The 24,532-nt window shown below is 38.9% G+C and overlaps 1 protein-coding gene across 2 annotated transcripts in view; it reads right to left on the bottom strand.

Moving 5' to 3' along the window:
* Nucleotides 1-12,083: 12,083 nt before the first annotated feature.
* Nucleotides 12,084-24,532, bottom strand: part of pth2ra (parathyroid hormone 2 receptor a) — an 87,022-nt gene continuing 74,573 nt past the window's right edge. For both annotated transcript variants that reach the window (XM_036209633.1, XM_024287309.2), the window contains 3 exons: nt 19,135-19,273; nt 13,289-13,330; nt 12,084-13,138 (listed from right to left, as the gene is read on the bottom strand). In XM_036209633.1, the coding sequence (XP_036065526.1) occupies nt 12,752-13,138; nt 13,289-13,330; nt 19,135-19,273 (568 nt within the window). In that variant the 3' untranslated portion in view covers nt 12,084-12,751. The remainder of the gene's footprint in view (nt 13,139-13,288; nt 13,331-19,134; nt 19,274-24,532) is intronic.

Raw genomic sequence — 24,532 nt, 5'->3', positions numbered from 1 at the left:
GGCTCACCAGCGCCCTCTGCCTTGAGGCATGTGTACTGCATGCATAATGTATTTCTAATGCACATTTTTAGCATATCGTAGTGGCTGTCATCATGTGGGTGTAGATGGAGCAGAATTCAGCTATGCTGATGACTAGCAGGGAAATGGTGTCTATTGTTTAAACTTTTCTAACAGAAAATGAATTGACCCACGAGTCATGAAGCCGCAGGGACCCAACTGCTGGTGACTCCGGAAGCACAATAATGTGGCAGTCCAACATTCTCTTTATAATAAATTGAACGGGTCAGTTGGACAGTCAACAGCACAAAATAGAACAACATTGCGAACGTCTTGCATGGAAATAACCAACTCACTCATGGTTCAACAACACCAGAACCAAAGCTAACTCCCAAAATGGACTCTTGCTGTGGCAGGACTACGATAGTATATAAAAAATACTTTTGTCATTGCATCTACACAAACGTCACTGGTCTATTTTCAGTCCTTTCATTCATGCTGACTGCTACAGGGCACTTCTGCTCTGTCCATAGAGCCCGTTTGGAAGCGGATGTGGTGGTGGGATGTTCCAACCTTGGGCTAGAGTGCATCTCTTTTGCAAGCGTGTTTTGCATGCCCTGTTACGCCATCACTCAACACGGGGTCTCCATTTTATTTATTTATTATACCTAAATCAGTCAATAACCTGCTGCTACTGCAACTAAAAATAAAAGATACTTGTGGGTGGAGTGGAGGATAAAAAGACTGTTCTTTCACAGGAAAGTGACATTTACCCAACCAGTTTTGTTGGAGCTAAAATTCTATTTTCCCCATGTTTGTTAAATTAAGGCAAAGGGGAATATTTAACATTAAAACAGAAGTAAGCTCATTAACTAAGTACCACTTTGGCTTATTTCACACTCTAGCATCAGATGATCGGACCCAGGAATCCCTTCATCACTCTTCCTGTCTGGATAAACAGTTGGAGTGTGCTGTATTAGGTAGTTGCAGATGAGGAGCAGCTTCCTGTTTGTGCACCTCCTCATTGGTTGAGGTCAATCTGTCAATTAGGTCAGTTTTCTGTTTCTTTCAATTCCCACTTTAACACAGAAATCCTTATTATCTTCTAAGCTACCAGGGACATGTGATAAAGCACAGGTATTTAATCAAACAAAGAATAAAGTGATTAAGTGATCAATTTTACAGTCATAATTGTACAAAGAAGAACATATGGGGAAGATTAATCACACAAGGAAAGAAATGATGAAGACCACTTTCCAGATCTTTCTTTTTTTTACTTCTTTTTTTCTGTAGTCTGCTGGGTAAGCCGTGTCGGTCCATGCTGCCTTAACCAATTAATCAATCTGGCTGGAACTATCATTTTGAGTTATAATTGTGAAAATGTGAGGAACAGAAGGGCTCTGAGTAACCTGCTCTCTGTCAAAAACAATCAATCCAATCCTCCTGTGACTTCTGACTCATCACGGCTCATTTTCAATGGTCTCTTTCGACTCTATTATAAACAGCTCTGTGCAAAATCATTCTTATTCATCGTCCACTTTAATTCACTTCAAGAAATTACTTTGATCGCCAAAGGTATAATGTAGCACAGAAAAACAAAATTGTTATAAAAAAAGAGTCAAAAGAGTCCAATAGATTGAAAAATTATAATTTCATAATGAAAATATTGTGAAAGGTGTTTGTCTCCTCAACACTTCTTGGTCCTAACCGCTGTTTTTTTGGTTGCCATCCAGCTTGAAGGCCGTATCACACAGCCAATACATACATTTTGTGCATTTTCCACATATTTATTTTGTACCTTTACTTACGAAACATGCATAATTCACAAAAGTTTCTTATTTCTGACAACAGGTTTTTAAGTGAATTTGATATTTGAACTTTTCAAAATTTTTGATCAGTTGAGAATTACGCAGTTTACTCATATTTTACATAGTTCATATGCAATTATTACGCAATTGTGTATGATTTTTAGCGACATGCATACATGCATAAATAAATAAGGCACACATGGTATGTTATTGGCTCACAAATCACTAATTAATTGCATACAAATCACAGACGGTTCATATTCTATGCAAATTTTCTCACTTTCTCTAATGTATTTTCATGTGTGAAAAATTTTTCATCCAAGTGTGACAAGTGGAAATGGGACCATGGAGTAGGTCAGTTGCACACAAAGGCAGGAGGCGTGGCTTCAGGGTTAAAATGATCTTTTATAGTAAAAAACACCAATAAGAAAGCTCAGTGGCCTTGAGGTAGAGTGTCCACACTGAGACTGGAAGGTTGTGAGTTCAAATCCAGGCCGAGTCATACCAAAGACTCAATGGCTCCATGCTTGACACTCAGCACTAAGGGGTTGGATTGAGGAGTTAAACCACCAAATGTTTCCCGAGCGCGGCTGTGTCTGTAAAGCACCTAGGTGCGTAACAATTGTTAGAACTTTAACTTTTTTTTTTGTAAATCCCACACACCAAAGGTAATTAGAAATATTTCAGTTTGCTGAGGCCTGGATTATCTAAAGGAGGAGAAGGAGGCTCCCAAAAGAACTGAAATATAAATCACCCCACTCACGTGATGTGGTGCACACACTTGTGAAACCCTTCATCCATCACATGTCACTCCAAATAGCACAGGGCCGACACCTGGGTCAACACTGAGGGGTTGGGATAAACCAAAAACGGATTAATGAGATTCCCAGACAAACAAAAAGAAAACCAAAAAAAGAACATTTAAAGAAACGATAAAAGAAAAACCAGGTAGGAACGGGTCTCTAACACCCTGGGCTCCGTTCAACACCCAAAACAAAACACAAGAAAATTCACACCACAGACACGTACACACTCATTAAAGACAGATCTGTCAGGTAAATGAGGGTTAACCTGCTAGTCTGGGGCTGTTCAGTGTTGATCTTTCTCTGTGGACAGTGGAGGCAGATCCAGACGTAAATGTCCCAATCAGCCCTCCCCTGGCAGTATCCGCTGGTGAGTACGGGCCCAGAACCTTCTTATTTTGACGATCTAAAGAGGAACAGTCAGTAAAATTGTCAGGGAAAATCAGCCTAGAATAAGCAGTGGCTGTTTCACCACAACTGGGAGCACCAGAAAGTCCCTGGCGATGGAAGACATGAATTATAAAAGACTGCTTGAAGGCAAGTGCAGGGCTTGAACATTGTCGACTTACCAGACAGACACTGTTCATCACCTGGGAGGGATGAGACCACGCCATGCTCAAATGCAGGGGATTTATTTAAGCTCAGTCCAATGATTCTGATTATCCAGAACTACAAGAACTACAAGGAAGTAGGATGTAATTGTGAAGCCAGCAACAACTTCCCATAGACAGGCTGCCACCACTACGTTACCTGTAAGGCTAACCGGAAGAGCACAACCAGTAGGTGGGTGGTTGTAGTGTCCAAACGCTGCCCATGATGGCCAGTGGATATCTTAGCCTTTTTATAGCATCTCAAGAGCCCTCTCTCTGCAATTAGTCTCCCAGCTACACCTGAGTCAGTCCATCCTGCTCCACATGCAGTAGGCACAAAATGTCCATGCGTGACATGGCCTCGAGTCCTGCTCTGGTGGCTTTTTTGCATGGTCCAGTATAGGAGCCAAACTTTTCATGTACTGTTTGTCCTGTTTGTCATCATGGAAACCTGACATGCTAAATACAGGCACAATCAGTAGACAAATGGTTGCTGATCGTTGATACCATAGCCATATATTATTTCACTGGACAAAGGTGTTTATGTCACCCATAGAAAATGCCTTACCTCCAGCCGTCGTCAAATCTGGCCAAAGCCGTCACAGTGACTTCCTGATCGTCTGCCACCATTTTGTTGACAGTGTTTGGTCTGAGTCAGTCTGAGTCATGTTTTTAGAGGAACTGTTTAAAGTACATACCTCTTCCACTGAAAGCTGCTCAGGAGACTCGAGGTGGGGCAAGTGGGCACTATATGCCTTTACTAATGCGTATCGAGCCTCTTAGCAGGCTCTATATGCATGATTGGACAATCTCTCTTTCTTACTTCATAGAGTAATGACAACTACCACACAGACAGGACGGACTTTACTTCAAAAAAACTCCCTATACCCGCTTAGAGCTTAGAATCTTTTCCCCCGTTGGCATTGTTGCCACACTTTCTTTCTTCCAAACTCATAAGGATGTTGAATGCCAGCAGCAGCGACCAAACAAATATTTGTCTAAGTTCGTCCACAAAATTTTAAGTAGGCTTCCCTGTGGTTTACCCTCCATGCACCCATCAGAAAGACTCACCTTATCTCTTTTATCCTCAGCCATGGGGGGATTCGGTCGTGTGGTGTTCCATCTGCTGCTGTGTCCTGATCTGTCTGAACAAAGCTTAGGATAAAAACTTTGGACTTGAGCACTCCTGAGTCTTAGACTCACTGGGATGCCCAACTTCCCAACACATTAAAAATCAGTTGCAGCTTTTGTAAAGAAAAATGTTTATTGTTGCCTAAAAATCTCCACAAAAAACACACAACATCCTCACAAAGAACATGCCGAGTGAGACAGTGTTTATTATATTTAGGAATTTATGCAGCTTTCTGTATTTTTAAGCTGCCTTTCAGAGTAAACATTCCTTGAAATGAAGCATCCTAAGGCAAATACAGGAGAAACATAGTTTCCTGAAGAAGTCTGCTCTGTACCTCACTCTTTAGTGATGATTTTTTCTAATACAGAGGTGTCAAACACCAGGTCTCCAGAGCAGTGTCCTACATGTTTTCCAACCAACCAGCTGTTGAATCTTCTTAATGACTAAACCCGATTATCAGCAGCAGGATTTTTGGAAAACCAGCAGGTCGGCCCTTGAAGCCTGAAGTTTGACACCCCTTTTTTAATGTGAAACTGAACACTACAACATACTAAGCCTTGGTCATATCTACCCATTTGAGGGGTTTACCCATCTAACTGCTGCAGGTTTTTGGGTTGTCTGGGCCTGTGGAGCATCGTAAAGAAGAGCAATTGCATCTTAAGGGGAGCATTCGAGTGTCTTGTGCTACATTCACATCGGTGGCGTATGGTGGGTTCAAGAACACGTTTTCAGCCATTGGTGTTCACACTGGACATGCACAGAGCTGCAAGGAGCAGGAATTCTTCTTTTCTTTTCTTTTACTGTATACTAATGCTCGTCTGCTACCTACAGTTGGATGAAACTTGATGTGAAAAGTCAAAGCGGTGCAAATCCCAAAAGAAGTCTTGCTCCAGGCTTTTAGTTTTAACAGCTCTGCTCTCATAAATATCCGTCTTGGTGTCATATTAATCCAGCTGGGCATGAAATGCAATTTTTAATCTGTCCTTTGTGATCATGTTTGCAAAATCACAAGGGATGCCACATATACGTCATTTTCAAATCCGAGTCTTCAATTGGCAGTGCTGTGATTAGTCCTAGAGCCTTTTCGCTATAAAAAATTTTATCCAAAAAAAATTATTTGTCAAAACAAATAGATCAAAATAAGACAATACAGCAGTTTTCTTTGATTTTCAAAAATGTTTTTGCATCCACTGTATGCCTTTGGTCCATTGTCTGTGTCTGAATACGTTAATTGTCCACGCTTCTTTGAAGATAGTTTTGTTGAACTTTAAATTTTGCTTATTTTGTTGGATCTGGTCATCAGAAAAGTCCTTAGCAACAGTTGCTAGCGTCATTGGCTCCTGTCATTTCAAAGGACACACAGAATACATTGATTAGTAAGTACATAGACATGAACAAATGCTTAATATCCTTGTTCAGTAGACATAAACACTGGACCAAAGAAAGAAAGTGGACGCAAAACCATATTTTTTGCACAAATGGAACCCTGTACAACGCCAGCCTGAGGGAGACTCCGCCTTCAGTGGCCCATCCATCCATCCAGCTTCATCCGGGACCGGGTCGCGGGGGCAGCAGTCTGAGCAAAGATGCCCAGACTTCCCTCTCCCCGGCCACTTCCTCCAGCTCCTCTGGGGGGACCCCGAGGCGTTCCCAGGCCAGCCGAGAAACATAGTCTCTCCAGCGTGTCCTGGGTCTTCCCCAGTTCCTCCGCCCAGTTGGACATGCCCGGAACACCTCACCAGGGAGGCATCCAGGAGGCATCCGGACCAGATGCCCGAGCCACCTCAACTGGCTCCTCTCGATGCGGAGGAGAAGCGGCTCTACTCCGAGCTCTCTCCGGGTGACCGAGCTTCTCACCCTATCTCTAAGGGAGCGCCCAGCCACCCTCCGGAGAAAACTCATTTCAGCCGCTTGTAGTCGGGATCTCGTTCTTTCGGTCACGACCCAGAGCTCATGACCATAGGTGAGTACTGGAACGAAGATCGACCAGTAAATTGAATTTGAGAACTTTTCATTTAAGTGGCCACTTGAACGCGAGTTGATGCCTCTGGTGTGAATGTAGCTTTCGTTGTGTGCCCCAAAACTGCCGATATTCACCCATAATGACAGTTGTGCCAAAGGTTTTAAATGGAAATAGGGCCACGAAAACATTGAACCATTTTAGTGTCCTATTTCCTTTATTGCATCAGTTTAAAGATCAGCAGTGGTAGTACTACACATCAGTCTGTACTGCTCAGCCACCGTTCTGTCCATAGTGAACACTACTCCCTTGTTTCATGACCTACATTTAGCTTCTGCTGTCCACACTATATTGTGTTTAAGCTTGTCTGGATTTGAATGTCTCCATTCTTGACCTGTACGTCTGGTACCAGACACTTGCCTGCCCTGTTGATAAGGTAACTGACCTACAATTTGGCCTTATGGACCTCTGGTATCCTGTGCTGTTTTTAGACAGATTTCTGTGTTCTGCTGTGTTTCTGGAACAATGACCAAAGGGGCTCAGAAGAAGGGTGTGTATTCAGTAAGAGATGTTCACTGAAAGGAAGGATTCTGATAGCTGTGTGCTAGTACTCACAGTCACCACTGATGGTGGGATCTTCTTTGTTGGACGGATCCATCCCACCACACCACAGCTAGTACAGACTGTGCTCCATCTTGCTCTCAAGCTGTGATCACTAGCGTCTGTCTCAATTCTCACTTCCTGTTTGTTCCATTGCCAACTCTGTGGTGTCATTTCTGCTCCTGCTGACGTCGAGGTTTCCCTGAAGACTCTCCGTCTGCGACTGCAAAGTCTGTCATGTCAAAACAGACTTTTTTTCTAATCATTGCAGGCTAACAGATGTGATCCTGTTCAAAATGTCATAGTTGTATTTGCACGCATGAAGCCAAAATGGTGTAAATGTATTATATAGTAAATGTACATCTGATAGATTTTAGTCAATCTAAAGGCGAGAATTCATAGTTTGTAATTGTAAAGTGACAAATAAATCAACGTCTGCTTTTTTCATTCTAAATCAATGAAATTGTGACGATTGATGTGGAAGGAAATTATAATTAAGTTTTGGTTACACAACCGTTAATGTATTTACCAAACGTTTTTGACAAAACAACTGTTTTAGTCATGTTTCTCATTTGTAGTCAGACTTTTTAAAACTGTGTGAAAGCAAAGATAAAAAAAAATCCCTGTTATATAAAGAAGAGGAGTTGCTGGTATGAATGAAGATCTTTTGACTCATTTCATTGTCTCAGAGGGTTCTGACTCAACATTCATTCAAGCAAGTTCTTTTTCCCACATTTACTATTTCAAGTTCATTCTCCTTCTCATTTTCAGATTTCTCCTCTTCACTTCTTGTGGAAAATAAGGAAGAACCTTTTAAATGAAGAAGCAAAAACATCACCAGGCAAATGTCTGAAAATCATTAGTTTTCTGTAAAAAAAAAAAAAAAAAAAAAAAAGCTTATTGTTAAAAGTAGATCCCTGTGGATGTACATATAATATAATACAGAATATATCTCAATTTATCTAAAACTGTAGAAGTGTCTATATATTAGCTTGGATTTTGCAGAGGGATTTGTGTGCCGTTTCTCATTTTCCATTTTTATTTTCTAGGTCAGATTCGTCAGAGTTGTGGGCGGGACCATTGGTGCCTCCCATTACAGAGAGCTCTCTGTTTACATGCTCTCCCACTAGCTTACAGCCCTTCACACACCCCACAATAAATATACATGTGTATGTTTGTTTGTATGTATATATATTTGTATTTATACATCCCAAAAATGTGAATAATCAGATGTCTTTTTTTAATCGTTTCACAGCACAAATTTTAATATATATTACTTGTATTTTTACTTGTATTTAGAAATTCCAGGTCCATAAAGGTTAAAGTCTACCCAAATTTTGTTGGTTGAACCACATTTCCAATCTTGCAAAGTTTTCTGGAGAAATATTTGAAGTTCTCCTTGAATAAATAAAGTTTGTTTACATGTTTTTGACACTGATGGTAATAATAAGAATAAAGTCCATGTTTGCCGATGTAGATTGTTCCTTTGTGTGATGGCAACAATTAGATTTGTTTTTTAAAGATTGTTGTTGGGATCAGTGAGTTTTTCCTTATGTTTTTGTTTGTGGTTGGTATATTTAAATATTTGTGGTTTGAGTTCTTCGAGCTGTTTGAGCCTCAGCCTGGATAATGAGTCAGATGTCACGGTGGCGGTTCCATACCTAGTTTACGCTCTAGTGGTTTCAACAAGTCCTTGGTGTATTTGGATGTGGAAGAATATTTTGTTTATTATATCTGTAAGATGCTACTTTTCCTCTCTGTCTTAATCTCTTTAAAACCATGTCATCTTAGAGTAAATAAGCATTTTGAGCTGAAAAAGATTTTTAAAAAAATGCATGTTAAATGTATGTATTAATTATTAAAACTCAAGTGCTTTTTATATTTATCGTAGATGAATCAAAGGACAGCTCAGCCGGAAGCTGCCAAAAAGATGAAACATTTATTAGCAGAGAAAGTTGCTGTAAGAAAAAAAAAATAAAGTATTTATAGACAAGAAACAGCAGAAAACGCTTTAAACACATACGGACAAAATTAGGGTGAATCCTTTCAAATTAAGACTCCTTTCAGCTTCTGATGGGAGGAGAGACTCTGCCAACAGGCAGCTTCACAGTCACTAAACTGATAGCAGGATTAAGAATAAAGAAAACACATTTTAAAGCTGCTTTAATAATGAGAATTTGGCAAATTTGGTTTCTAAATAAAACTAAGCACAACATGATTCATCTTTTAAGGTGTAATTCTGTTTGTAGAACCTAAAAACAATAGTAAATGTCAACCATTTTCATGAACCTAAAGAAAAATGTGCATTTAAGGGGAAACTAGATTAAATGGCTATGCTTTATTTGTAGGTAACAGACCCTATCTTTCTTTTCTGTTCCTCGAGATTTTTGTTTTTGTCTAAAACAGTGTTTATCCTGTATTTGTAATTCAGAGGACCCAGGTTTCATCCTGGCAATCTATTAATGATGGAGCGTGTCTCATTTTGAAATTTCCCTTTTAAAGGTTAAGCGGATAAAAACTTTGCAGAATGAAACAGAATATATTTAATTGGCGAGTCTGAGAATGGCCTCATTAGCTACATTAGAATTTCTCAAAGCCCTTAACAGTGATTTACCATCTGCAACAGCATCTCTGAAATGTCCTGGAATATGTGCTGCATTTGGGGGAATGTTCATGCATTTTTAACACGACAATGTAAAGCTGTATGTCTGCACACATTACAAATGTTTAGCTGCAAAACAACAGATCCCTGTTATCGGACACAACATGAGTTAACGTGAAAAAAAGACTGTCAGAAACTGGGGTTAAGACATTTTTGCTGAGCTTCTTTGTTATCCTGGTTTTAAAATAATAACTTAGTAGTACTGGTTAATAGTAAGGTGACATGCAGCTAAAGCATTAGTTACAACTGATCTTTTGGGTTGATATGGGTTGACTGATAAAGAAAAATGAGCCTGCACAGACTATTAATTTGTCTAACGTGATGCTCATAGCTAACGCATACATCACGTAAGGGTGAAGTAAGTGAGACACAGGTGTGTTGCAGAGAATTTTCATTTTTTTTAGGCCCTTCCCAAATCCTGCACAAAGAGTCTGCTAGTGTTGTCCAGGTGATGAGTGAGCACTCCTTGCAGGTTCCGTGTGTGCAGCCTTACCCCGTACTCGCACCCCTAGCGTTACAGCTCTGATGCGAGCGCCGCAGTCTTTACGTGACTTTTAAAGTGCGAGAGGAACCGGGGAACCGCTCCTACATCACACCTGAGCTGTAACGCTAGCCATGTGAGCCCAGGGTAACTGTCTACGGTGGGTCTCCATTAGGGCGTCCGTCCTACAACCATCAGTTAGTTTACTTTGTCTCCATCTCCAGTCCCTCCCCCTTATGTCCCAGAGGAGTGGTTAGTCCCGTCATGTGTCGAGTAGTTTATCTAAAACTTTTGGCAAGAACCGAGTCCTTGTAAAATGCATGATTTGTGACTTGAGCTCTTAAAACACTTTTGCTATCTTGTGAGGTCCAGTTGACCCTAACATTGAGGTGTTATTCATCGCATGACGAAGGTGGACAGGATTTCACGTCTGCCGGTGAAAATAAAAAAAATCATTGGAAAAAAAAAAAAGTTCAACCTGGCGTCTTGTGGCGTCCAGATAACTTCATTCCCAAAGTTAACGTGCCTTGGATAGCACAAGGGCTAAGACCCAAGCTAATTTTTGAGCTAACCCTCTACACAAGGGTTAGGTCAGCGTCCGACAAAAAAACCAGACCCCTGATTTATTTGGAACTGACAGCATGTAAAGAAAATAACAAGTTGGAGACACCACAAACATCTAAAAGTGACGTTGAAGCATATTTAACCATGTGTCAATATGTGGGAATGAGAATGTGTAGCCCCTACAGGTCATGTGACTAAGGCTCACCTCTCGCTTACACCGACAGCGTCACGGCTCAGTTGCGTGCGCCGTAGTCTTTTCGTAACATTAAAACTTCCACTGTAGACATTTCTCGTCCTGCGTCTGTGGACTGACCTCTGCGTCGCTGGGAATCCTTTTCGTTTGGTTAAAATTTTGACGGACGCCGCAGCTGATCGTCATCACTTTCTGTGAAGTTGGGGCTATTCACGACTTAAACCGGAAACTACGCGAGCGAATTTAAAGTGCATCCGGTATATTTTCAAAATAAAACAAACTTTCCGCTGAACTCGCCGGTTTCAGCGTGTCGTAAACATTACGTAATTTTCGGGTTACTCAAAGAGTGTTGCAGCACAGCATTGTCAGTCGTAACCATGGCAACCCGGTCTCAGTAAAATGCGTACATATTCCACGACTTTGCACTCTGAAATACCGTGTATAATATACGCCAAACACACTTTTTGCGTGCATATGATACGCAATGGTAGTGAATAGGTTGCGCCGGCGTACAATATATACGACTTTTTAGGTTTCGTTTTGATCACGTGGTCAGAAATCCTCCGGCTCTTTTCTAAATGACGTCGTTCCTGGTTAAGGTTAGGATTACGGTTATGGTTAGGGTTAGAAAAGCAAATTGTTCATTTGTGGGGCTGTCTGTGATGCTCAGGACTCCACCAGGGGACCAGTACTCTGTCTGGGCTGAGCTTTCACAGGCTGTGGCTGGAGCAGCAGCCAGTGTAAGCCATCGGCTGTAGTCAGTCCACTCCCGCGACGCAACGAAGCCTTGACGCTAGCGGTGTAAGCCCGGGGTCAGGTTTACCAGACTTTTGTTCAAGTAGAAAAAAAATCAAGAATTTACATGTAAATTAAGCTTTTACCCAGATTTCAATTACTCAAATGAAAAAAACTCAAACATAGTGAACTATAGTAAAGTTTTAACCCAAGAATCTCATGTAATATTTATAGTCTGCTTTCAAACAAAAATGAGAATAATTTAATAGGAATTACCAATTACCTTGAACATCCTTAGTTCAAGAAAAATTGAAAAATGTTTGGATAAAGTAATTCCTTCTGCTAGTTGATGAACAACACTGAGTCATACTGAGCGGATTTTAAGGCTCTTATTGTAAAGCAGCTTACAGAAAAAATGCACTTTCACTTGGCAAAACTCAAGTTTTTACTTGTCTCTTTAAAAAAAAAAAAATACTCAAAAAGCTGTAAGGACACGAATTCCTGAAAATGTATTAAAAAATGTTCATTTTGTGCAAAAAAAAAGCAGCAAACATCAGATGAATCGAAAAGGAATACATTCTGTCACTTTTAAATCACAAATATCAATACTTTCAAGACAAAAATGCATTATTTAAAAAAAAAGTCCCCAATTTTGATTGTTTTTTTTCCCTTCACGTTTTTACATTTCATCATGCTACTTCCTGCTTTTTGCTTCTTCACTCTGCTCTTTGTCAGCATCATAAATAACAATCAACGGAGGTTACAAAAGTAACAAAACATTAAAAAACATAGCTTGCGTTGCATGCAACAGCATGTTTCTTTTTTTATTTGTTTTCTTCTGTCGCTGTCTCTGGATCACAGAGGAATCATGAAGATGATCTCCATGACAGAAAAGGGCACTTATGTTAACAAAAACCCGCTTTCCAACTTCCCGTGAGTGACTTTAAGGTGATTTATCAGCATCCTTTGACTTCATGAGTCTTTACGAAACGTTGAGTTTGTGCTCCCTCGAGTTAGGTCCACTTTCAGCTTCACAGTTTGCATCATAAAACTTCATTCCTGTAGTTGCAGTTTGTTAAAAAAGGTTTCAGTTACTCCTCCGATGGCAAGATTCCCCTTCATCATCACAGCATCCTCTCTGTTTACTTTGAAGCTTTCATTTTTGGTTTTTGTTTGCTTCCATCGTCACAGTTTCATGGTAGTTTTTTTTTTAATTCTCTCGACTGCTACAGCGTTTCTTCCTCTTCCTCCGCCGTCGCACTCGTGTTATGGGCCGGCACATTTTCCTTTAGGGAGATGTCATCCACCTGCTTGGCGCCACTGTCCTCAGGTTCTTCGGGGATGGACGGGTCGGAGTTGGTTATTACGTAACCCGGGAGGTTGGAATATAGATTGGCCGCTGGGGGAGCTGTGCTGCGAGAAGTGCGGCTGGAGGCGACCGTCGTGGAGCGTGTTGAAGGCCCGCCCCCGGCCAGGTGGGACTGGCTGCTGGTGCTGTTGTTGTTAAGACCCACCACCACAGAGCCGTAACGGTACCGGCCACAAACCATTGGACCCTCCCACTCAAAGGCCAGGTTCCAGCGCGTCCAGGTTTTCTTTATTTCTGTCTGGACCTACAGAAATATACAGACTTATAAACTTCTATACTTATCTAGATTGTTTGAATGTCTTCAAAATATCATTTAAAGGGAGTAGAAATGACATTAGTATGTAGAAATTTAAGAGAAAGAAAATGAAATTGAGGGGATTTGATTAAAACTCACCTCTCCATTGCAGAAACAATAGATAATAGACACAAAAAAACCCTGAAAGAAAAGATGAAATCATTTCAGTCAGACTAAGACATCGGTTAGACAGTTTGATCAAAAGTGTTCCAATAAGAAAAATGTGAAAAACTTCAAGAACAAAGTGTGATTACTGAACAGAGGTTGAAGGATCCCACAACTCCTGTGGTTCTAAGCTTCTCAGCTCTCTTCCTGCTTTGCATAATTACAAGAAAAAAACTTCCACAAAAATGTGTTTTTGAGCCGATTACATGAAGATAAAGACTCGTCTGTCAGTTCAAGTATTTGTTTCCATCTGGGCAGTTTGTGCAGTCTCATCCTGAACAGGGATCTGCTGTTCGGGGGCGAATAACCCAAAAAGATTAAAGATGATCTGACAGAAACTCGAAACTCGTTTAAAATCCTCCGAATTCATGAACAGAAAATATATGTGGGAAAGTCTGCTCAATAATATCCCTGCACAGGCAAGGTTGCACAGGATTACAAACAGCTTTTTCTGGGCTCCTAAACTTTGAAAATGAACATTTTTCCAGCTTTCCTGTTCACGGTTTGTGATATGTTGACAGAAAATTACCCACTACTTCTTCTTTCTGTGATGCTTTCTGCGCTCAAAGTTATGTTTACTAAGCTCTTTTAATTGGAGGAATTTGTTGCTTTAATCTGATAAATGCAGGCTGTTTGATTTGGCTGCAGGATTTAGCAAAAACATCCGCTCCAGAAGTGACATCTGAATCCCAATTAAAGTTCTGTTGATGCTACGTTTATCCTTTCAGGCACTTGACATCTTGAGCTTAAGAAATGCGCTCTGGCTAAAATGATACTACAGTAAGATAATGAAAATGGGAAGTTGGAACACAACTTTTCTGTTTTAACAGTTGTAAAGACACTGCTTTAGGTCCTTAAATTCAGATATATAACTTGTGGATTTTTATGCACCTTTTTACATTGCATTGTGTTCTGCATCCTGATTGGCTGTTGACCTTGTCAATCAATCTCCTCCTTACTGTGTCTCCTGTAGAACATGTGTGTAGCTTGACATTCTTACATAGATCTTTGATTTCATTCTATAAAACTAGACTTGTGAATATGTTGATGTATGTCTAAGAAAAGTATTTTAAGTTTATATTGAGGGGTATTAAGGATTTCACCTATCGCGCTATCCAGCCGCCTGGTGGACAGCGTAGCGAGCTAGAGAACTCTGCTGTAGCTTTTAAACCATGTGGACTCCACTTGGCCTTGCTGGCTGGAAGTCGGTGCAAGAAACATTGGAGCTATCCAGTCGTCCAGTTTTGATCCGGATTCCAGCTCAGAACAGGAAAACAAAAACGTTCATGGATCTATTTGTCTCCAAGTGAATCCATCAGGGTGGAGCGGAGCAGGAAGCTTGAGGAAGAAAATATTCTGACTGATTCTAATGGTTTGAACCCGGGTTGTCAAACTCAATCGCACAAGGAGCCAAAATCTAAAACACACCGGCCGCGGGCTGAACAGGATAAACATTTATGTACACACTAAAACTAAATTTTTTAAACTTTAAAACCGTAACTTTTTAACCTAAATATGAACTAGATGTACAGCATTACCTGTGATAATGCTAGCTGTAAGCTGAATTTAGCCGCTAAGATGCTGAAATTCATAGCTAAAAACGCTGAAGCTGATAGCTAAAATATTATCTAAATGCCAAATAAGCCTAAAAAACAAAACAAAACAAAAAACCTAAAACAGTACTTTGATAAAGATAATAGATTAAATTGTTATGCAAATTTCACAACCTATAAAAGTTGTTAGCCAAAACAGCTAGGATGCAGCTGAAAAAAATAGCTTAACTTCAAAAAACCCTAAACAACTGAAAAAAAGCCTAAATTAGCCAAAACAGCTAGCATGTAGCTGAAATATCAGACTCCAAAAAAGCCTAAAAAAAATCTTAGTAAATGCCAAAAATAGTCCTAAAAGCAAGCAGAATACCAATTTTATAAACTTTAAAACTGTAACATTTTAATATAAATATGAACTAGATTTATAGCATAACCTGAGATAATACTAGTGGGAATGCTTCAGGCTAAATGTAACCACTAAGATGCTAAAATTCACAGCTAAAAGTGCTATATCTGATAACTGAAAAGATTGAAGATGATAGCCAGCTAAAATATTAGCTAAATGCCAAATTAGTCTAAAAAACGTAAAAATAAATAAATAAATAAATTAATTAATTAAAAAAAACTTAGGCTAGCCAAAACAGTTAGGATGTAGCTGAAAAAAAATAGCTAAACTTCAAAATACCCTAAACAACTGAAAACAAGCCTAAATTAGCCAAAACAGCTAGCATGTAGAGGAAATATTAGACCGACTGCAAAAATAAATCATAAAGCATTCATAAAGCTAGCAGAATGCCAATTTTATAAACTTTAAAACTGTAACTTTTTAACATAATTATGACTAATAAAAAGGCAGGAATATTATTCGAGAATAAATCAACTTAAACCTTAAATAACTTTCAATATTTCACTCTCCATAAAAATATATTTTGTCAAAACTATACAAGTTAGAAATGAGCACAAGATAACATCGGGTCATTAATAACAATAAAATAAAATGATCTGGAGGGCCGGGTCCGGCCCCTGGGCCTTGACTTTGACACATGTGGTTTAAACCATTTATTACGATGCCTTTCTTAGCTTCAGAATTTTTTGAATTGCATTGATTGCGTGAATGATTGAACACTAACAGTAATTCAGAGAATATCAACAGTGAAGCTGAAGCTCCGGTCGGTGATAAGTGTTTGCTCTATTCACAGATGAGAAAAAAAAACATGTTTCTGTTGTGAATGTTAGGTAAAGAGAATACAAGCTAAGAAAAGACTAGAGGTCAAATTGAAAATGAAAGCACATAACCCTCTATGTCTCCACGCTAACAGCAAGGTTAAGGAAAACCTTTTTCCTTTCATTTTGGATCACTTTTTTTCTCCTAACTCTAAAGATGAAAACGGCTTTTGGAAAACTGATCACGACTTTGTTAATTGGTTCAAAAGTTAAAGGTCAAAAATGTGGTATTACCACGAACACAGCCGCCTAATGGTATTTAAGTTATTGGATCAGTTTGCAGACAGCTGTGAAAGTGGATCATTTGATTGTGATAGATTGCTCTATTTTCAGTGTATTACGCTGCGCAGGTACAACCTGTGCTTAATGACTTTTCTCTGAATGGAAAAGCCGACTAATGGTTCCAATCATAGACTATTATTTCTTCTTACATTTACTTTGGACTGATGTGATTTAAACATTTTGACTTAATTATTAACCATTTCAATCATTTCATCCTCACTTTGAAGAGTCAACTCTGACTTTAGCTGGATGTTCTCACAGCAAGAAATGAAAATGATGATTTTTACAAACATAATTATGACAAATGATTGTCAAAACAAGATTAATTGCTGATCGTGAAATGACCTTCATCTGTGGTGCAGGCGGACTACACTTTTACAGTAATTCAACCCAGTTTGTTTGTAATTACCTACAAAATAAGCAAGGGTGACTCATACATCCTGTTTGTGAAGTAGTGACTCATCGCTCCTTCCTTGTTGTCACGTCTCCTGAATTATTCTTTATTCTTTTTTAAGACAAGAGACTAAAAAAGAGGATGTGTCTGACACCTTTCTAGCAGAGTGTCTTTATCAAAGATGTGGGATCACTCGTTTAACTTCCTGTAATGGATAATCGCTGTGTTTGAAGATTATGGTGGATCGAAGCTATGAAGAGACCCACTGTGTTCAGCTTTATCATCCTTCTCCAACCCCTCTGGAGAAGTTTCACATGCTTCACCATTCAGTAAAGCCAGAATATAAGTTCTTGTTACGGCTTCTCTACACCATCACAGTCTGAAACAAGCAGTTCCAGTGCTTGGAAATCAGGAAAACCCCCTAAAAGTTAGATAACAGTGTTTTTAGTCTATCCCCATTTTGTCATATGCATCAAACATGGTTGTAAGAATGGGTTCCATCAATCTACAATTACAGAGAAAGTTTTCAAAGACCCACTTAATGAAAATTGGGTTTTAACAAGTTCTTGTAGCATTTTTTCCTCGCGATGGAGGCCACAGATAAAAGAATTTAATATTAAAACTGCATTTCTGAGCTTTTCTTGACTCAAATCATGATGAGTTAGGAGCAGATGAAAAAAAGATTTTGCCTGTGAATTAAAAACTCAAATGGGCGGAGCAAAGTGTCCTTGCTCTGCAACATTCTGATGTATCCACTTGTAGACAAATAGATCCATGTACATCGCTGTTTTCCTCGTCTTAGTTGGCAACAGGGTTGAAAGTAAGTCGGTACGGTCAAAGATGAAAGACCTGATAGGGTAGACCGTACCGACTGGAGGATCAGCTGTGAGTCCACTCTTTGCTGCTTTAACACACATTCAGAGGCAAAAGGGCGGAAATTGACACGAAAACTGTGAACCAGACAGCATTTTATTGAATAATTCTACCGTCTATGTGGTTTTTAGTGTTTTATCATTGTTCATTTACTATTTATGTTCCTCACGTTATTCGTTGAATCTGTTGCTTCCCTAAACAAATGATAAACATGCGTATCTTACAGGGTACGTTTGATTTATTTCCCTGGTACGCTTAATTCATCGTATAGTTTGATTTGTTGTCCGGGGACCTCAATCAGTCAAGATGGCATTTTTCTGTGCAAGTTGGAAGTTAGTTAGTTAGTTTGCAACGAGACAAGAAAAACTATAATGAATCATTCAGCTTTATGAGCACTACTGTGATTAGTAGTTAAAGATAAAACTTAATGCAATGAAGTGAAACATGCAGAAATGAAAATAAATTCTATTTGAAAAAGTCAGTAAAAAAAACAATGCGGGGAAAATTGTTCAAGAGGAAGACTGCAAGTGAGGATGAGGATGTACAAGCTAATATTAGAAGAAGGAGGTACATTTCCTGCATTTATCAAGTTCTTTAGTACAGTTCTTGTAGAGTAAAATGTAGTATTGTAAAGTGGAAATCCAGTCTGAGGAGGTTGCAATATATTTGCATCTTAGAATATTGCATTTTAAGACCATTTCCTTTTCAGAAACCTTTTAGTTTTTTCTTTTTTTTTTAATAATTGTTAAAATGAATAACTCTTTTAAGGTTGTTAAACTCAAATTGGATTTTCAATGAGGGGCTTAAATGGTAGAGCTGCAGATCGCAGAGTCATCTGTTTTTATTCTTTTACTGTTGACTGTCTTTTTTAATATCTTAATTTTTTATATCCAATCATTTTATTAATCTGTTAAGAAAATGTAAAAATATTTATTCACTGAGATTATTTTTTTTTTAAATCACTACATTTATGAACTGTATGTTTGATATGATGTTTTCAAAGAAATAAAGAGGAAAAATTAAAAATTATTACCAAAGTAAAAAGAAGTAAATGAATGAAATTACTTTCAATACAAATAATAGTTTATTCATAGATTAATTAGATAACACAGATTTCATTAAAGTGTTTGCAAGCTCCCTTCTCATTTTCATTTCCCTTTTCTCTGCTGCATTTAGAAATCTAATTTACATTTTTGTTTTTTTTTCAGTCAATTTGTGTCATTTCAGGAGTTTGGGGAATTAAACAGTGTGAAAATCAGGCTAAATTTTGTAAATTGTTTGTAATTCCCAAACTAGTTAGAGAGGCACAGTTGCAGAATAACATTCACCGGCTGAAACAAATTGTTGAACAGCCAAGAAAATCATTTTTCTAACAACCTTATGGAAACTTCATGAACATGTTGGTGGAACCTAGAACTGCCCGGGTGCTGTGCATGCTGCATGGAAAGACCAAGTACCTGAAATGAGTTGAAGAACAGTTCAAAGTACATGCGCATCTCCCAGCTCGGACCCCGAAACGTGTGCGGCATCCCAACAAAGATGATGTAGTGGATTCCAAACACCAGCACCAGCACAAGGGTGGATTTGGCCAGTTTTCTGTATAAAGAAATGTAATATTTCAGTCCAAAGGAGCAAAACATACATTCAGAAATTAGTTTATCAAATCAGATTGTTCAGTGTTGCGAGAAAGGCCTTCTGGCATCAGTGTTGTTGTTTTTTCATGCATATTTTAGTAATGTAGCAGATTGCAATTTTCAAACATCTTTAAGCAACAGTATGCATTTTTGTGTGCAGTATAACAAACTGCAAAAAGACATCAACTAAATTAATGTTTTTCACCTTTCACCCTGAAATTCAGTGTTTGAATATTCATGATTCTGTGGCCTTCAACAACACCCTGGATATAAAAAAAAGCAGTTTGTGTCAGGAAGGGAGTCCAGCGTCAAAATCTCTACCAAACCAACCGTGTGAGTCAGTGAAAGCTGATTGGCTGTGGCGACCCCTGAAGGGATTTGCCAAAAACGTGAACAACAATGTTGTCGTGAACATATTGTTGTGTAATAGTTATGGAGTTTTGCACTAAAAACCCCTTTAAGTTTTTGTGTGGTAAAGCTTCTAGTCGTTAGTATGCAACGTCCGTGTTAAAGTTCCCGATTCTTTTTATTATTTTTTTCTATCATTGAATTAAAATAATCATATTTTTTTGGATCACTCGTTCCCTTTTCATTAAAACCTTTGACTGAAATCAACTTTCACCGAAGTGAGACATCCTTTTTAGATTTGTGAAAGCTATTTTCTGACTTCTGGTTTTATTGTATTAAAAAAGTTTATTCTAAAAGTTTATTGCTGAAAGGGAGAACAACTTACATGATTAACAAGTGAGAGTGCAATAACGCTTCCTTTGAAAACTCAGGCTTAATTGCATAACTGCTTGTGAGAATCGTTCTGAGGAGGTGAGAAGCTCTTCTTTTTAACACAAAATAAATCCACAAGGAAATCATCACAAAGTAAACTTTTATTTCCTCCAAAGTGTTGATGCTGGTTTGAAAGAAAACGTTTTTTTTTTTTTTAGTATTTTAGTTTTTCTTTTCCCAAAACTATTAACTTAAAAGCTTTTGCTTCCTGAGGTTTAGAGCAGCAGTTTTTGTAAAGTTTCCCCGTAAATTGAAAAAAATCCGAATAGATCCTTTGATTTGTGTGGGTTTCCAGAGGGCACAGTTCCTCCCACAGTCCAAAAACATGCTTCATTGGTTAATTGGTTACTCCAAAGCAGGGGTGTCAAATCCAGGTCTTGAGGGAAGGTGTTCAACATTCCGACCAACCTGCCATTGAAGCTCCATATTAGCTAAACACACTTGATCCAGGTAACCAGCAGCAGATAAAGCAGGATTTCTGGAAAACCAGCTTGATGCCCCTGCTCTAAATTGTCCCTTGGTGTGTATGTGTGAGTAATTGTGTGGCCCTGCGACCGACTGGCGACTTGTCTAGGGTGTACCCTGCTTTTGTCCAACAGTTGCAGGGACAGGCTCCAGCAACCCTGTCACTATGAAAGAGATACAGTGGATGAAGAAAATGGATGGAGAGCATAGTCGAATTTAGTTGCTGTGATAGTCTAGGTATCAGGTAATAATTTCTTTTTTTTCTGTATACACCTCATTGACTGTATATGAGAATTGGACTGAGTGAGTCCTCCCCCCTCATGTTAAAACAGGAAGTACCCGCTGGTCCCAAAAAGCCAAAATCCCAAAGACTTCTATTGAGAAATACTCTAAACGGTGATGAATGCTGCATTCAGACCAGACACAATTTGCACGTCAAATTCTCTTGTATATCAAGTTTACTGCTTTGTGCCTTGACGTGGAGCAACTACCAAAGTTTCTCTAGAGTTTAATTTGTTGCCACATCATGGAAAACATGAATGATGTAAAGCGAGTCGGTTGGGGTTATATGTTTTGAAGACCTCTACAGAGGTGCCGGCATGCACATTGCCATGTCTGGATTCACCAGATCTTTCAGTCTCTACCAATGCGGTATACTTCTGCACGTCGGTGTACTGGCTAGGATAGCGGGCACAATCACTCCAGTTCCATGGACTCTGTGACAATTTTTTTTTTTACAATACTTTGTCTGTGGTGCAAAATGTTTAAATTCTAAACTGACGAAACAGACATGTCAATAAGTAAGTGGTCTCATCTTGAATGTTTGACAGATTCTCTCAAGCCTGCATTCAAGTGGTAGGGGTGTTGATTTCAAACAAGCTCACTCCTGATTGGCCAAAGTAGTTGTCATAGAAACATTGACTTAGATCAATTAATGCTTACTGATGATTTCTGGCTCCAACATGGTGGCGCCAAGATCACAATAAAATGGCAACTAAATTGACTTAATTTCTAGGGCTGGGTATCGGTTATAATTTCCAGAAACAATTTGATTTGATTCACAAGAGCTTGAATTGATTCGATTCCGATTTTTTAGATTCTTCAATTCAATTCAATTTTAAGTTTAAAAATTAATACACATTTGTTTAGAAATAAATACAAAAATATATTATTTAATTTGAATATATTTATATTAATCTGATACAGTTCACATACTATATAATTTACTAGTAAATTAATGAGATTAATATCATACAGTGTTAAATATCTTCTCTTAAGGGGAATTTCTAACAAATGTTCAGATTTTTAACATTTAAAAAATTGTTCTGCTTCTCCTGGAAGGCCTTTCAGTTTTGCCACTAGGTGGTGATCGCGCCGTATAAGCACACCTTATTCAAGAAGAAAACAGTGTGAGGGGAAAAAAAACGAAGTTTTAGACCATAAATAGTTACTTTCAAAATTATTTCCTTAAAAGACTTTGGAAAATGAATGCCTGTAACTAAATAAAGATGTTCATTTAGTCAGCAATGTATTTTTTTGGTCAACCAAGCATCAGCATTAACCGTCCTATAGGAAATTCTATAGAACGTTAGCATCAAGGTAGCGGACTTTAGCTTTGTTTGCTAAATCGATTTATATCTTTTGTGAATCGATTATTGATCTATTAAGCTTAAATCGATTCATTGATTTTTTTCAACTGAGCCCTATTCATTTTGTTTGTAAATGGAAACAAGTCAATTACTATTGTCGATGTCCCACTCACTCTAATTTGTTCTCACATGCCTAAATAAATACATTTTGTTGTCTTTGACCAGTTTCCTGACAGAGTGAACCAGATGGTGATTTAATCTCCATCAACTCTTTACATTAAGAGTTGAGCAGGAAGACAACGGATCCCATTAATAGTTTTTATATTGAACAATCCCAAAGCCTTCTAGTCTCAGGGTCAAGCCGCTCAACTGCTCCTTAGTAAATTCTTATTTTATTTGTTGGGGCTTATTTTTTTTTTCTAAAAGTAAACAAGAAGGGACCAAGAATGGTCTGTGTTTCTCTCTGCTAACAAAAACTTCAATGACGGGTGGTGCTTGCCTGTTTAGAGGTGCGAGCTATTTTGGTTTACCTGTTTGCTGCCTCCATACGTCATCCCCGTCTTACCTAACTTCACTTAAGGTTTGGGGTGAGGGGGCGGAGGGACATGACACCTGCTGCATTTGGCGTAAATCTATGGCTTACAGTTCAGTTCATCAAATTACTATCATCATCTGTGACGAATCTGCGGCTCGTCTAAGCAAAACATCCTCTCCTGCCGAATGCCAAATTGGACTCCCCTTTCAGGAGACACTGAAATTATAATGTTTTTATCTGACAAACTGAAGCCAGCAGCAGCAGGGGAGTAAACTACAGATAATTGCAGATGTGGAACTGCATCTGTTTGTGTGTTTGAGTGGGCTTGTTTTTGAACTTCTGCCACGTCTCTCTTAATGCTGACCTCCACCTTAAGTGGATCACTTGTCCTCATGGGACCTTAGAGTAATTAGCCCTAATGTCATCTCTGGGGTCGTGGTGGTTAGGATTAGGGACCCGAAATGGATTCTTTATCCAGCCATGTTTTACTCAATGCTTCACTGTAAATGTAGATTTGTTGAAGTCTCTAAGTTATTTTTGATGACAGGAGATATCAGGAAGGATTTCCAATGTTAAAGTTAAATAAAAATTGTCTTATCATCTAAGCTACTATTACTAGACAGACTAAACACTTTATTATTGGTACATCTTGCTAGTACCAGGTTGGACCCCCTTTTCCCTTCAGAACTGCTTTAATCTTTGGTGGCATTGATTCAACACGATACTGGAAACATTCTTCTGAGAGCTCGGTCCATATTGACATGATAGAATCAAAGAGTTGCTGCAGATTTGTCGACTGAACACCCATGATGCCAATGTCCTGTTCCACCACATCCCAAAGGTTCTATTGGGTACTGGTGACTGTGGAGGTCATTCGAGTTCAGTGAACTCATTGTCATGTTCAAGAAACCATGTCTGAGAGGATTCCAGCTTTATGACATCCTGCTGAAAGTAGCATCAAAAGATGGTACTCTGTGGTCATAAAGGATGGACTTGGTCAGTAACAATACTCAAGTAGGCTGTGGTGTTGGAATCATGCTCAGTTGGTACTAAGGGGTCCAAGAAAATATCCCCCACACTAAGAGACCACCAGCCTAAACCGTTGATAGAAGGCAGGATAGGTCCATGGTTTTATGTTGTTGACTCCAAATTCTGACCCTACCGTCTGAATGTCTTAGTCGAAATAGAGACTCATAAACCAGACTACTTTTTCCATTTTCTATTGTCCAGTTTTTGTGATCCTGTTGTAGCCTCAGTTTCCTGATCTTAGCTGACAGGCGTGGCACCAGGTGTGCTCTTCTGCTGCTGGAAGGTTGCCGTTCGTTCAGAGATGCTCTTCTGAAGACCTCGGTTGCAATCACTCTATTAGAGTTACTGTTATAGCAGCTGGAACCAGTCTGGCCATTCTCCTCTGACTTTTGACATCAACAAGGAATTTCTGCCAAAAGAAATTTCACTCACTGGATATTTTCTCTTTTTCTGACCATTCTCTGTAAACTCCAGAGATGGTGGTGCAATTAAAAATCCCCGTAGATCAGCAGTTTCTGAAATACATGAGACAACAACCATGCCATGTTCAAAGTCAATCATCTTTCTTCCCCATTCGGATGCTCGATTTGATCATCTTGACCATGTCTGCATGACTAAATACATTGCTGACACGTGATTGGCTGAAATGTGTATTAACGAGACGATGGACCTAATAAAGTGGCCGGTTAGTGTGTGTGTCTAAGATTTAAAAGCAACAAATGTCACAAAGAACGTTTTGTACAAATCTCCCTTTGAGTAAAACATTTTTTTTTAGTACATCAAACTACCATTGAGCTCAAAAGCTTTTTCTTTAACATATTTG

The sequence above is a fragment of the Oryzias melastigma genome, linkage group LG21 (genome assembly GCF_002922805.2).
Source record: "Oryzias melastigma strain HK-1 linkage group LG21, ASM292280v2, whole genome shotgun sequence".
Taxonomy (NCBI): domain Eukaryota; kingdom Metazoa; phylum Chordata; class Actinopteri; order Beloniformes; family Adrianichthyidae; genus Oryzias; species Oryzias melastigma.
Note: the sequence above shows the minus strand (reverse complement) of the source record. Positions and strands in the feature narration are given on the sequence as shown.